The sequence below is a fragment of the Exophiala viscosa genome (genome assembly GCF_022695815.1).
Source record: "Exophiala viscosa unplaced genomic scaffold EDD37scaffold_15, whole genome shotgun sequence".
Classification (NCBI taxonomy): Eukaryota; Fungi; Ascomycota; class Eurotiomycetes; order Chaetothyriales; family Herpotrichiellaceae; genus Exophiala; species Exophiala viscosa.
In genome coordinates this window covers 424,191-437,351 of record NW_026944367.1, presented here as the reverse complement: position 1 = coordinate 437,351, position 13,161 = coordinate 424,191, and the positions used below count along the sequence as shown (strand labels likewise).

Here is a 13,161-nt window from a genome sequence, read left to right as displayed (position 1 = left end):
CTTTAGGTGAATATAATTCTCAGTACATGACATCTTGATGTGGTGAGCCTGAAGCATGTACTTGCAGCGTGTTCGTTCGCATTTTCTCTAGGCGCCTGGAACCCAAGATATATTCATACACATCGAGTAGAATACATTGCATGATTGCAAAGATCATGTGGGTCCACAGCATGACAGATCCCACAACTCCATGCTAAATGTGGCTTTTGACGCCAGCACTAAGACCCCGGGTCCGGCGGGTCGCCTCTTCCGAATTGCGTGCATGCGTTCTGTGACACGCTGAAACAATTTCGCTGTTCGTGGCCTGTTGTGTTGATCGACGCCAGCTCAGCAACCTTGGAAGTTCCCAAAGCCTTAACCCTTGATAGTCGAACCCATTATTTGGATAAGTATCTTTCTGCTTCATCGCTGTGATAATCCTTCCCCCTTGAACGTCGTAAGATGATTGGGAGTCGATCACGCTAGTCCAGTCCAGCCTAGCTTGAAACGGGCTTAGATAATCATATACCCGACCGCGATGCGGAGTGCGGTCTGTACAAAAGATTTCCTTACGCAGGCGGCATTTTCCACGCTTATCTACCTGCACACCACCACGGCATGGCGATACCTGGCCAAAGATTTGAGCTCGACCTCGACGCTCCAGGCTTTACGTTCAACCCTATCGACGATGCCACTTCACCAGACCTGGACGTCCCCTTTGCCGTGAGGGAAGTCCGAGAACACGATGCCGAAGCCATACCTGCAGCGCCTTCCCAGAAATCCTCAAAATCTGGATTCCCCGAACACAAAAGTCGGCGCAACATTTCTGCCTTTAAACAGAGACAACAAGCCAGACCTTCTCCGGCACGACCCTCGGTTCCCACCGAGGTAGAACCTTCAGACCGCGCAATCGCTAATCATGTGGGCAAGAAATACGGAGTGGATCTCGAGAGCCAGCAAAAAGCGGAAATCAGCGAGGAGAACACGAGACGTATTGCTGAGATGTCGGTAGAGGATATCGAGGAGGCCAGAGCTGAGTTGATGCGCAACCTGAATCCATTCTTTGTGGAGCGTCTTCTGAAGCGTGCCAACATCGAGGAGGATCAACAGCAGTGGCCTGAAGACAATCCAGATGAGGACACAAGGGAACAAAACAGTGGTACAATCCTCGATTCGGCCACTCTCGAAGATACTCCAGTACCAACATTGCCAGCACATGGTGAACCAGCTGGCCCCTCCATGCACTTCCCTGTACCACCTCGGTCGAAAGACGAATACGTCCCTCTAGATCCAAACGACCCAGCCTTCTTCTCTGAGCTCAAATCACACTATTTCCCTGATACTCCCCACGACCCTTCCTCCATGACCTGGTTACAAGACCCGACCGAAGAAGAAAAGCAGGACTCGTTATACAACCCAGAAAAAGAATCGTACCTGACCTCCGCACTACGTTTTGGATTCAACGGGCGCCTGATACCGCCCAAGGAGAGCCTGGAAATTGATGTCAAAGAGGGTCTGCATCATCATGGTGAGGCTCCAAGCAGCGCAGGTTATACAATACCCGAACTTGCAATGCTCTCAAGGTCGACACTGCCCAACCAACGATGCATAGCTTATCAGATCCTGGGTCGAGTCCTTTACAGATTGGGACGAGGAGACTTTGGACCTAGAGGGAGTGAACTTCACGAAGCACTATGGTCAGTCATTGAAAAGGAAAAACCAGTGGAAGTGATGATGGCAGAAGCAAACCGTCAAGGCGGACATGTTAGTGCCAAAGCGCATGCCACCGAAGCTTTGTGGCTTTGGAGGAAGGGAGGTGGCGGCGACCGAGGTGTCTTGAAACCGGGCCAGACCTTGGGAAGATGAGGTCAATACGAGTACGATGATAGAACCATTGACGAAAGAGTGCTGGCATGAACAGGCACTAATATCCATGCTCAAACAAGGGGGATGCGCCAGTCTCACCAACCGAAGTCCAGGATCCAGAGTCCAGATATCACCAGCCGCCGGAAGCACAAGATCTGAGTGCCGCTGCCGGAATGATGTGGCCCCTGATGTGGTTTCTATATGGCTCTGTTGCTGCTCATATCTATGTATGAGCCTGTGACGAGGCTGCTGGAGAAATAACGCCATTGCGAAGTTACATTTGCGCCAGTCATGGCCAAACACGCGTTGCATGTCCGCCTCGTCAAAGGCGTTCTTTTTGACGCGTCTGGTGTTTGGCATTTCGTCCGTCCGTCCGGATGAACAGCATGCCGATAGGTGTGGAAAATGCAGCTGCAGCCTGCAACCTCAGGCCTAAGACAGATGAAAAGTACATCGCTTATCAGCATCTGTACCTGACGGACCGTTTTAAGCTGCCCTGGCTGCTTAGATTTCACCGGCTTGAAAAGCACGGCCTGTTTGACCATAGAGACGCGTTTGCGTCAGACTAAATTTCGATAGTCCTCCAAACCAGGCGGCTACTAGTACGGAGTATCCATTGTCAGTGTTAGGTATGACGGCTTTAGATGATCGGCAATGTTAGATAATCCCTCTGTTAAGCTGCGGAGGCCGGCGACAATTGAGCCTCCGCTCCGCTCCGCACGGGCGGCTTGTGAGGCAGATTATGGAATCTTCAAGTCCCTTCCTCTCTAAGCGGTGCTCCATTGGTGGAGCCTGCATATTGCTGAATCTCGCACGACCTGCTTCGGTCTCGGAATTTGATCAGGAGATTTACGGGGCACTACTAGTATATATGTGGTGCCTGACGTTGGTGCTGCAAATATATACCTACGTCCTTGCTCCTAAAGAGTCGAGGCTATCCTCCAAATTCTCTACTTGCCCTGCCTTGATTCCCAGTACTAAACCACTTTTCAGAGTTGTAGTAGCGCTCCTCCATCATGACACGCACTATCCTGATCACGGGCTGCTCGGATGGCGGCCTGGGAGCAGCCCTGGCCACAGCCTTCCACAAACGGGGCGATCGAGTATTCGCGACGGCGCGAAACCCCGCCAAAATGGCATCTCTTACAGCGGCTGGAATCGAGACTCTGGCCCTTGACGTGTTGACCGACGATTCGATTAAAGCATGCGTCGAACAGGTCTCCAGCTTGACTGGTGGCTCGCTCGACATGTTGATCAATAACGCTGGAGCAGGTTACAGTATGCCGCTTGTATGCCAACCCACACCCTTCTACCCTTGATAAGGCACCCACTGATCTTGCGCCTTGATAGATGGACGCCGACATCGAAGAGATAGACAAGCTCTTCAGATTGAACGTTTGTACGGTCATTCGCACGACACAGCTCTTTTTGCCTTTGCTGCGCGCTGCAGCTCCCGCCGCCACGGTGGTCAACCAAACCTCGATCGCTAGCGTAATAGGTTTGCCCTGGCAGGCTACGTACAATGCGTCCAAGGCTGCACTAGCCAGTATCACCGGCACTTTGCGGCTCGAATTGGAGCCGTTCAACATCAAAGTGGTCGACTTACGTACCGGCGCCGTCAAGACGACATTCTTTGCAAATATGGGCACGCGTTATGACACTGAGTTGCCCAAAGACAGCATCTACAAGCCCATAGAGGGCAAGATCTCAAAGATGATTGGCGGCGAGCTTGGTCCCGAATTTATGGACGTGGACAAATGGGCCGCACGTGTAGTCAGCGACTTGTCGAAACAGACTCCTCCGAGAGAAATCTGGCGAGGTTCGGACGCAACTAAAATCTGGCTGGTCAGCTGCCTTCCCACATGGCTTACGGACGGCTTTCTTAAGAAGATGAGCGGCGTCGACGTATTGGAGCAAGAAATCAAGAAGCAGAATTCGATCAAGACGAAGTAAGGAGTGTCTTCAAGCAGCTCGATATTGCGTTATCTCAGGGACTCTTGGGTTGAGTGGACGCAGTGGAACGAGGTCATGCTCTCGAGCCATCGTGCATGCAAGAGCAAAGATGCAGCGAGCCGACCCCCAGTACTGTACCTGAGAAAAAGGTAGGGTTTGACGGGAACGGGAGGCTAAATGACCCGTGAGCACCAAGCTTAAATAAGGGCTACGTTTAACTAAGTAAGTCGTCTTCATTAGGGAGTCAGCCAGATACCAGACCGATCACGACTCTTGGCGATTTTGGGCAGTACCGTTGCGGCCATGAATGTATCCTTTTCATTCATACTTGTACATAAATTTCTTAACGTTGAATCCCATTGAACGACGACCGCGGCTTGCCATGAAAGCAGTACTGCAGCGGGTACTGTCGAGCTCCGTCACAGTCAACGACCAGGTAGTCTCGGCCATCGGCAGGGGAATATTGGTTCTGGCTGCGATTGGCCCTCATGACACGAAGAAAGATGCCGAATCCATGGCTGCAAAAGTCCTAAAGATGAAACTATGGCCCGATGAGAACGATTCGAATTGGAAAAAGAGTGTTCAGGACATCGAAGGCGAGGTCTTGTGCGTCTCTCAATTCACCTTGTTTGCATCCACGAAAAAGGGCAACAAGCCGGATTTCCATGGCGCAGCGAAGCCTGAGGTCGCCAAGGAGCTTTACGAGTACTTTCTGACCCAGGTTCGTGCTCTCTATCATGCCGAACGGGTCAAAGACGGTGTTTTTCAAGCCATGATGCAGGTCAGCCTTGTCAATGATGGTCCAGTCACCCTCGAGATCGATACAAGTCCGGCCAGAAAGGGACCAACAGCGACTTCAGCATCGTCGACGCCAGCTCCAGAATCTGCCAACTAGTCGTCACTATGCTATTGTCAACGTGTCTGATGAGTAAACCTTTTCAGGAGGCCATGAGGAACGTCCAGATTCAGCATCAACATACACGGTAAAAGCGTGGCTCCATCCCTTTTCCGAGGCTGGATTTCAGTCCAAAGGAGAAGCCCGCCCAAAGTCGACAGGCGCCCACGGCTGTCAAGCAACCCTTTTATTATATACAATCCTACGTAACTCCAGGCTTCTTCCAGGAACAGGCGGGGCAGACATCCGGTCGTCCAGCATGGAGAGCTGCCTTTCGTGGCCTAAAGCAAAAAGACCAAGGGGTCATCATTGGGTTCTATGGACAGCATGCAGGAGCTCTTATCAAATGCCAATCCGAAGCTTCGACAAATCAATGACGAACCCCAACGGACAAGTGCCTATCGCTGCCCATGAGGGGTAAGATAGCGACTATCAAGCCCCGCAAAGCAGTAAACAATTATCCATATGAGCATACGATTCGCAGCTGATCTGGCAAGCTGCCCTTCTTGCAGTCAACGTCTGTCCAACCTTGAGCTTTATAAACTTCTTCAATTGTCTGTCCTGTTCAGTGCCTGGGAATCCGTCCAAGGCACTCTAGCAATCAGAAATCATGCCTAGTGGACCCCTCAGAACCGCCATAAAGGTCGATCTCGACAAGCCAGCGAAGGACCAGCCATATTTACACGTGAGCATTGGGACCTGGAGCTGGAGCACCACAACTAACACTTACAAAGAACAGATGGCACCCTGACGGTACGCTGACTACAAGCTACTCTGACTCCTAACTGAACACCCATATCTCAGTCCCCTTCGCTGGAACGATCAAGAACGGAGAGACCGTCAAGATTGAGTGCTTGGACTGGACCGGCGGACAGATCAAGAACAACGACAGCGCAGACGACGTCAAGAACGTCGACTTGACGCAGATCCACTACCTGTCCGGTCCCTTCGAGATCGAAACCGCCGAGCCAGGCGACGTTCTCCTCGTCGAGATCCAAGACGTCCAACCGTTCCAAGACCACCCATGGGGTTTCACGGGTATCTTCCACAAAGACAATGGAGGCGGCTTCCTTGACGAGATCTACCCAGAGGCGTATGTCTAGTTCCCCTGCTCGTATCGTCCTTGTCCACGCACCCACTGACTTGCCCACAGTGCCAAAGCCATCTGGGACTTCGAAGGCATCTTCTGCTCCTCCCGCCACATCCCAGGTGTCCGTTTCGCAGGCCTGATCCACCCGGGCATCCTGGGCTGCGCGCCATCCCATGAAATCCTCGCCGAATGGAACAAGCGCGAAGGCGAACTCATCCAGACAACCACGCTCGAGCGCATCGTCGCTCAACCCCCGCAGCCTCAGAACGTGCACGCGGGCAGTGCCGACGAAGAGACCAAGACGAAGATCGGCAAAGAAGGTGCCCGCACGATCCCAGGTCGTCCGGAGCACGGCGGAAACTGCGACATCAAGAATCTATCGCGCGGGAGCAAGGTGTATCTGCCTGTGCATGTCAAGGGCGCCAAATTCTCTGTTGGCGACTTGCACTTTTCGCGTACGTTCTCCTACTCGTCTCTGCACCACTCGCACCGTCACGAGACTAACAGTCCGCAGAGGGTGACGGTGAAATCTCCTTCTGCGGCGCCATCGAAATCGCAGGCGTCATCACCGTCAAGGTCGAAGTCATCAAGGATGGCCAGGCCAAGCTCGGGATGGTGGGCGGCAAATCACCAATTTACATCCCGGGTCCTGTCCAGCCGCAATTCAGCCCCGGACGGATGATTTACTTTGAAGGTTTCAGCGTCGATGAGCACGGCAAACAGCACTATATGGATGCCACGGTCGCGTATCGCCAGTCCTGTCTCCGAGTCATCGAGTATCTCAGACGCTTCGGGTATAATGACTATCAGATCTATCTGATGTTGAGCTGTATTCCGATCGAGGGACATGTGGCGGGCATTGTCGATGTGAGTATACCACATACTGTTTTGATAGCCCCAGTCTGCTGACACAGCCGGACAGATTCCCAATGCATGCACGACCATCGGTCTGCCTATGGATATTTTCTCGTTTGACATTTCACCGTCCGTGGAGGCAAAGAAGTTGGACCTTGGATCGTGCGCTATGGCTAGCAAGTAAGCTAGGTGTACATATCGGTTGAGCTGGCTATGAATCAAAGCGGAGAGATGGATCAGATATTGTTTGCCCCTAAGACATGGTATTCCACCAGTCACGCCAGCAATATCTGCAAGCCATTACAACATAACCCTGATTCGCGTAGGCCGTGGCGCAGAGTGTTGTATCATTTTGCTAAAAGGGTCAACTGGGAAAAAGAAGCTCCCAGTATCCAGCTACAATTACGTTGTCGAGGGCTGGTTCGTGAGACTCCAGCGCCCACTTTGTTGCCTGGCCTTTGAGCAGGATTTGCGAATCGCGACGGAGGTGACGCCAGTCCATCTTACCGCCTAACCCTGCTTTCTGCTGTTGTTCAGGCAGAAGCCATTGTGAGCCAGTATCATCCCGGACAACTGCGAAGCGTCCACTATCATCAGTTCGGGTGCTCGTGATGGTGATGATATCCTCGGGCAAGTTGTGGGTAATTGAGTCCTGGGCAGCAATATCAAGAACCCATTCCCTGACCAGCTCCGCGCTTCCACCGGGGAGAAAATCTCGTTTCCCTTTACGGCGGGACGGCGAGAATACGTCAGGAAGGACGGGGGCAGTCGCTGTAGAGCCCGATTGACCCTCTTCGAGGTTTGTTCTGAAGACTGTTCTAGATAATGGAATAGACTCAATCAGATCGGCATTGGGGGGCTTAAACCGGGCTGGCTTCGATGACATTTCGGTGTCTGTCACCTGCAGCAGATCATCGAGGTTGGTGTCCTCGATATCGGACCCTGCATGTTGGGTGCCGTCGTGCGCTTCATAATCGTCCGGGTTGTCATATTCCGGGGATGAGGATATAGTAATCGGTTCGCCATGCTTTGGTTCAACCTGCGAGACCTTGCGCTTCTTCGTTGGAGGTTGAAACCTCTTGGTCCGCTGTAACAGCGGAGATGCTAGAGCGACATCTTCAGTCTCGGCTCCAACGATATCATCAATTGTGGCTTTCACACGGCGCCGTGAGAGGTCTGGTGACTCTGTCTCATCATCGTCATCATAACTGCTATCTATCTCATCTTTCTGTGTAATGCCTCTTTGAAAACGTGCAACCGTAGTGGAGGAAGGGGTGGAAAAGGGTGCCTGCGTCGTTCGAGAGGTCTGAAAAGGAGTTTTGCGCACTGTACCGGCAGCAGATGATGAGGACCTCAGACTGGACGCGGGAAGGAAACGTCTTGTAGGAGCAGGAGTCTAACTGTGTTAGTCGACCCAGCACCTGGACTTACTGTCAGATGTAGTACATTATCATGTGCTGGCATGCTTAGCCTGGATCATACAGGGCTAGCATCTGCTCGAGCCGGATGGTGAGATATGAGTTGCCATGGACTTGAAGTGCAAGTTGCATAAAGGAAGAACAGCAGAGACAAATGAATTGTGTAGATTCCCCACGTCACGTGTTGCTGCCTTAACCCGCCCTGCAGTTACGAGTAGGACAACTGCTGCTTACCAGGAATTTCATCCTAAGACGAATGAGTTCGACACTGTCAATTATGCAGACTTGTACGCTGAGACATTTTCACGGAGCCATAGAAGATCCCATTCGGACAGCTCTGATCTCATTCTGCCACTACTCTGCTGCCAAATGGTCGAAGGTAGTCATGATAGGTTACAGCTCTGCCATCCCAGCAGCACTGTGTCTTTGATCCCCTTGAGCTCGAGACTGAACACATATGGTCCTGTCAAAGTGTCTTCCTGTCTTCCTTCCCGGTTTTTCCATACGTCTCAGCCAAGTACGAGTCCAGATCGTGTTGGAAATTACTGGTCTGAGGTAGGAATGGACGAGTAGTCTCTCGGCGACCGTCATTTTGGGTGGGTCGCGAATTCAATGACCGATCGTGGTACTCGTCTCTAACCCTTTGTCTCTGAGTTGACGCATCGCCTATAAATCCATCTGGCAGTCCAGATCTCATCTGGGTTTGACTGCCATACTGTCGGCCGGTCAATGGAGCCAGATATCCGAAGCGTTCAGTATGGTGCCGACCCCTCTCGAGGACGCCTTTCACTGGTGAAAAGGTGCAACGCTCATAAAATGGAGAGGTCACAAATCGTGGAACGGCTAGGCCGCCCAGTCTACAGGGGCGAAGAAGTTCTGCGGCTTTAGAACATCCTTCACAAGTGGGAAGAGATGGACGCATGGCTGGCTTGCTGTGACCCTGAGCAGGATGAAGGATGGACACGCTCTTGAAGAAGCAAGAACATGTGTGCCAGGTTGTGCGATTGTATAGCTTTGCTTTCTCCCAGGCTTTGGGCTTCATTCTCGCCTGATTCAGAACTTCGGAGCTCAGAAGTCCCATGTCGGGCTGTTTCGTCAAGTATACGAGAAGTAACTTGGCGTCCGCGGCGGGTTTTAGTTGGACGTCGTGCACATTGGGATCATGAGGGTAGGTCGAGGAGTGTAGGACGAGCGGGCAAATCGGGATGAACAGCTGGCACATGTCGACCGTAGACGTGGGATGGAGCGTGGGATGGGTTGCTGCAAGGCTGAGGCTTCAGGGAATGTAATCTGATCGGGTGAATTTGGTAGTGGCGTTGGCAAGATAAAGGACTTTGAATGTTTTCGACAAGATGTTCGCGAACAACATATCCGGGACTTGAGGAGATCTGAAGCACGTTCAAATAGCCCCTGCAAACGAGGCAACCGTGATGCACGAAAAGCGTGGCAAAGGCTGATGAGTCCATGGTGCGTGTGATGTGGCAGCAGTGATTGGATGGTGTGCAATATGTCCCAAGGCAAGGCCACCTGCTGCCTAATTGTGTCGTCTTGACTCAGACTCACCTCTGTTAATCATATTTGCGCTGGGTGATGTTTGGAATGATACACACTTGTGCCTCTGCCTGGGGAACTGGTGTAAAGACTTCTCTTCGGAACAAGCTCGACGACGTCGTCGCACTCACTGGTCGACAGGAGACTTATCTCACCCGGCAGAAGTCCGATCAATCTCCAACAGCATCTCGCGTCCGCAGAGGGCCATCTCGGACTAGATGACGATTCTAATGTTTCGCACAGGATCGCAATCATATTGAGATGACGAGCAAGGAGTTCACAAGAAGAAAACAGGATGATAAGGTTGCACGAGACCAGAGGGATGTTTTCTTATTGCACAGGAGAATGGAAGAGCCGAGGTTGAAATGGGCTTGTTGAAGCATCACCTGTGACCGCCCATTTGCACTACAACCTAAACACAGCACACACAGTTACACAACCATCTACTGTACGAGGGACCTTCACAGCCCTTTACTTCTACACACCAGTTGTTGTCTACATGCCTGCACATCCATTCGACCTTGCTTTCCCCATGGCACACCCTGTATGGTTGTATCGCCACAACGTCGGCTGGAGACCGCAATTGCTTCTTCGATCTCTCGTTCAATGATCACCCCACCACTACCTGATCCTGGCCGAACCGATACCGACACGGACCCTCTGAGATTGAGTCCTATCTTGGTTTTGCCAATCGAAGATCCATTCAAGCGACCCAAATGGGGCAGGTAGGCATATCAGGTAGCATCACCATTGCATCCACCTTGCAAGCAAGCTTTCAAGATTCAACCCGGCTCCATAATGCTTATCTCCCCAGGCAAGAGTCCACGACGGCGTCCCCGCCTCTACAATCAGTCCACCTCCCAATCATCTGCCTCAGATACCACTCTTCTATGCTCAATCTAGAAGTTCATCAATCCTTGTCCAATCGCCTTGCTTCGTATTCCTTACCATACCAGAGACATGTGAGTGATCGGCCCAGTCGTGCGCAGTCTACTGCAAAGCTAGTATGGGCTTAACAGCTTCAATGCGACCTCAGTCGCTACATCCATCTATCGAATCCTTGACCCTGACGGTACCTGACCATGAAGCTTCTCCAAATGACGTCCTTCATCATGCATCCTGGACCTAGCAGAAGAACTTCCCATGCACACAGTCCGGAAACAGAAGATGGCATGATGGTTGCAGTATAAGGTGAGGATACCCAAACCCCATCTCGGAAACACCCTCAAGATCTCTCTATCGTGCTCCGCTCCGTAACTCATTACAAGTGCGGTGGTCTCTACACTCGCCATGGCTCCTCTACGATCATCCGCCATTGTGGCGACTGCTTTGTCATTACTGGCATGCTTTCAGTCCTCCATTGCAGGACCAGTTGTCCGTCGCTCTGACCTCGCTGTCAAAGACTACCATCCTGCTCCAAGAGCATGGGCAAACCTAGGCCGTGCCCCGGAAGATCATTTGATCCATCTCACAATCGGCCTCACGCAAAGTCGCTTTGCTGAGCTTGAGCGCCATTTGTACGAAGGTAAACAGAAAGCCAGACCCGAAAAGCTCACCACGCAATGGCTAACAGAGTCCTTATAGTGTCTGACCCGTCGCATTCTCGTTACGGACAACATCTGTCGGCCGAGGAAGTCCATGAGCTGGTCAAGCCATCCAAAGACGCTTCTGCTGCGGTTCACGCCTGGCTCGAAGACTATGGAGTTGAGCTTGATCAACTCAAGTACAGCCCCGCCAAGGATTTCGTCTCGGTCACTCTCCCAGTGGAAGCCGTAGAAGACTTGCTGGACACAGAGTACTCCGTTTACGAACACGATGACGGCTCGACTATGGTCCGCACAGAGGGATATTCCCTTCCGCTACATCTCCATGAGCATATCAGTACAGTTCAGCCAACCAACTCATGGGCACGGTTGAATGGACGACGGGAGAGGACGAACGAAATCGTCAAGCGCAGCTTGACAGCCGAGAAAAGGTCCTCCCACGCTCTGGAAGTCGAGAACTGGGGTCCACCACCAGCACCCCTTCCTCTTCCAAGCAATGCTACCGTGGAAGCCGCCTGCAATTTTAGTGCCGTCACTCCAGACTGCTTGCGAACGTTGTACGGTACGCTCGACTACGAAGTCAAGGCTGCCGGTATCAACAAGATCGCACATACGAGTTACTTGGGCGAGAGTTCCAATCGTTCGGACATCAGTATTTTCTTGTCCAAATATCGCCCAGAGGCCACAGCTTATGCCTGGGAATTCACCGAGGTTTCCGTCGCTGGCGGAAACGTGTATAATGGTACGAGCGATGCTGCCGATGGCAACGATAGAGAAGCAAACCTTGATTCCGAATACATCATCGGAATCAGCTATCCAACACCACTCACGACATACAACGTTGGAGGTGAAAACCCTACCTTTATGCCAGACATCAACACCCCCACCAACAGCGACGAGCCATATCTTGCCTGGACGATGTATATGGCCGGACTACCCGACGACGAGGTCCCACAAGTCATTTCCACATCGTATGGCGACGATGAGCAGACCGTCAGTCGATCATATGCCCAAGCAGTGTGCAACCAGTTCGCCCAGTTGGGTGCTCGAGGCGTGACCCTGTTCTTCTCAAGCGGTGACTTTGGCGTTGGGGCAGATAGTACCTGCTACAGCAACGTCGACAACACGACATACATGTTCATCCCCAGCTTCCCAACAGACTGCCCCTATGTCACCACTGTTGGCGCCACCCGAAACTATCCTGAAGTCGCTGCTGATAGACTGCTGAGCTCCGGCCTTACCTTCGCCAGTGGTGCGGGCTTCAGTAACTACTTCGACATGCCAGCCTATCAAGCGTCCACTGTCGATGCGTATGTTGCTAGCCTCGACGGTCTCTATGATGGCTTCTACAACAAGTCAGGCAAGTGTTCCGACGGTGAATCCCTACTTGTGGCTTGTCAGCGCTGACCATTTTCGCAGGACGTGCATATCCCGATATTTCGTGCATCGGACAAACTTTCCCCACGATCTGGAACGGCAGCACTCTGGGCCTCGTTGGTACATCTGGTTCCTCGCCTATCTGTGCTTCAGTCTTTACATTGTTGAACGATGCCTTGATCGCTGAAGGTAAGCCGCCCATGGGGTTCATCAACCCATGGCTGTACAGCATTGGCCACACATTGTTCACGGATGTCACGAATGGTTCGTCCAAGGGTTGCAACACCACTGGGTTCCCTGCTGCACCCGGCTGGGATGCCGTCAGTGGTTGGGGCACTCCTTATCTGCCAGACCTCCTCGAATTCTTCGGGGTGAAGAAGTAGATGTGGAGATGATTGCATATGTCAGCCTGGCGAATGGTCTCGATGAATACTGTTGCCAGGACAGAATGAATACACGATAATGGCCGCTGAGATAGAATGTACATACCAGTAATGTCTATGGTACCGAGAAACCTATTACTCTGTATTCTGTGCACACAACGATCGCAGCACGGGTGGCGCCTAAGGGAAATCGGACACTGCCGAACAGCCCGCTAAGATAAGTGATTCAGGGATCGTCTTAACGATAACT

The 13,161-nt window shown here is 52.1% G+C and overlaps 7 protein-coding genes across 7 annotated transcripts; 5 read left to right on the top strand and 2 right to left on the bottom strand.

Moving 5' to 3' along the window:
* Window positions 1-580: 580 nt before the first annotated feature.
* Window positions 581-1,944, top strand: EDD37DRAFT_196981 (RPAP1-like protein). The gene has a single exon (XM_062810150.1). It carries the CDS (start codon window positions 598-600, stop codon window positions 1,843-1,845), a length of 1,248 nt encoding a protein of 415 aa, XP_062665793.1. The 5' UTR covers window positions 581-597; the 3' UTR covers window positions 1,846-1,944.
* A 917-nt stretch (window positions 1,945-2,861) lies between these two features.
* Window positions 2,862-3,798, top strand: EDD37DRAFT_660098 (1-acylglycerone phosphate reductase; the record flags this gene model as incomplete). The annotated part of the gene is made up of 2 exons (XM_062819085.1): window positions 2,862-3,134; window positions 3,196-3,798. 2 exons carry the CDS (start codon window positions 2,862-2,864, stop codon window positions 3,796-3,798), a joined length of 876 nt encoding a protein of 291 aa, XP_062665792.1.
* A 382-nt stretch (window positions 3,799-4,180) lies between these two features.
* On the top strand, window positions 4,181-4,693 carry EDD37DRAFT_570370 (D-tyrosyl-tRNA deacylase; the record flags this gene model as incomplete). The annotated part of the gene is made up of 1 exon (XM_062814273.1): window positions 4,181-4,693. The coding sequence occupies one exon, from the start codon at window positions 4,181-4,183 to the stop codon at window positions 4,691-4,693; it is 513 nt and encodes a 170-aa protein (XP_062665791.1).
* A 516-nt stretch (window positions 4,694-5,209) lies between these two features.
* EDD37DRAFT_197135 (formamidase) lies at window positions 5,210-6,912 on the top strand. Its single transcript, XM_062810151.1, has 6 exons — window positions 5,210-5,378; window positions 5,428-5,446; window positions 5,498-5,786; window positions 5,847-6,238; window positions 6,298-6,650; window positions 6,706-6,912. The coding sequence occupies exons 1-6, from the start codon at window positions 5,304-5,306 to the stop codon at window positions 6,820-6,822; spliced, it is 1,245 nt and encodes a 414-aa protein (XP_062665790.1). The 5' UTR covers window positions 5,210-5,303; the 3' UTR covers window positions 6,823-6,912.
* On the bottom strand, window positions 6,661-8,102 carry EDD37DRAFT_675256 (uncharacterized protein; the record flags this gene model as incomplete). The annotated part of the gene is made up of 2 exons (XM_062819536.1): window positions 6,661-8,034; window positions 8,070-8,102. 2 exons carry the CDS (start codon window positions 8,100-8,102, stop codon window positions 7,003-7,005), a joined length of 1,065 nt encoding a protein of 354 aa, XP_062665789.1. The 3' UTR covers window positions 6,661-7,002.
* A 420-nt stretch (window positions 8,103-8,522) lies between these two features.
* EDD37DRAFT_613605 (uncharacterized protein) lies at window positions 8,523-9,278 on the bottom strand (the record flags this gene model as incomplete). The annotated part of the gene is made up of 1 exon (XM_062815469.1): window positions 8,523-9,278. One exon carries the CDS (start codon window positions 9,276-9,278, stop codon window positions 8,523-8,525), a length of 756 nt encoding a protein of 251 aa, XP_062665788.1.
* Window positions 9,279-10,897: 1,619 nt separating this feature from the next.
* On the top strand, window positions 10,898-12,911 carry EDD37DRAFT_660095 (peptidase S8/S53 domain-containing protein; the record flags this gene model as incomplete). The annotated part of the gene is made up of 3 exons (XM_062819084.1): window positions 10,898-11,132; window positions 11,192-12,511; window positions 12,571-12,911. 3 exons carry the CDS (start codon window positions 10,898-10,900, stop codon window positions 12,909-12,911), a joined length of 1,896 nt encoding a protein of 631 aa, XP_062665787.1.
* Window positions 12,912-13,161: the final 250 nt, after the last annotated feature.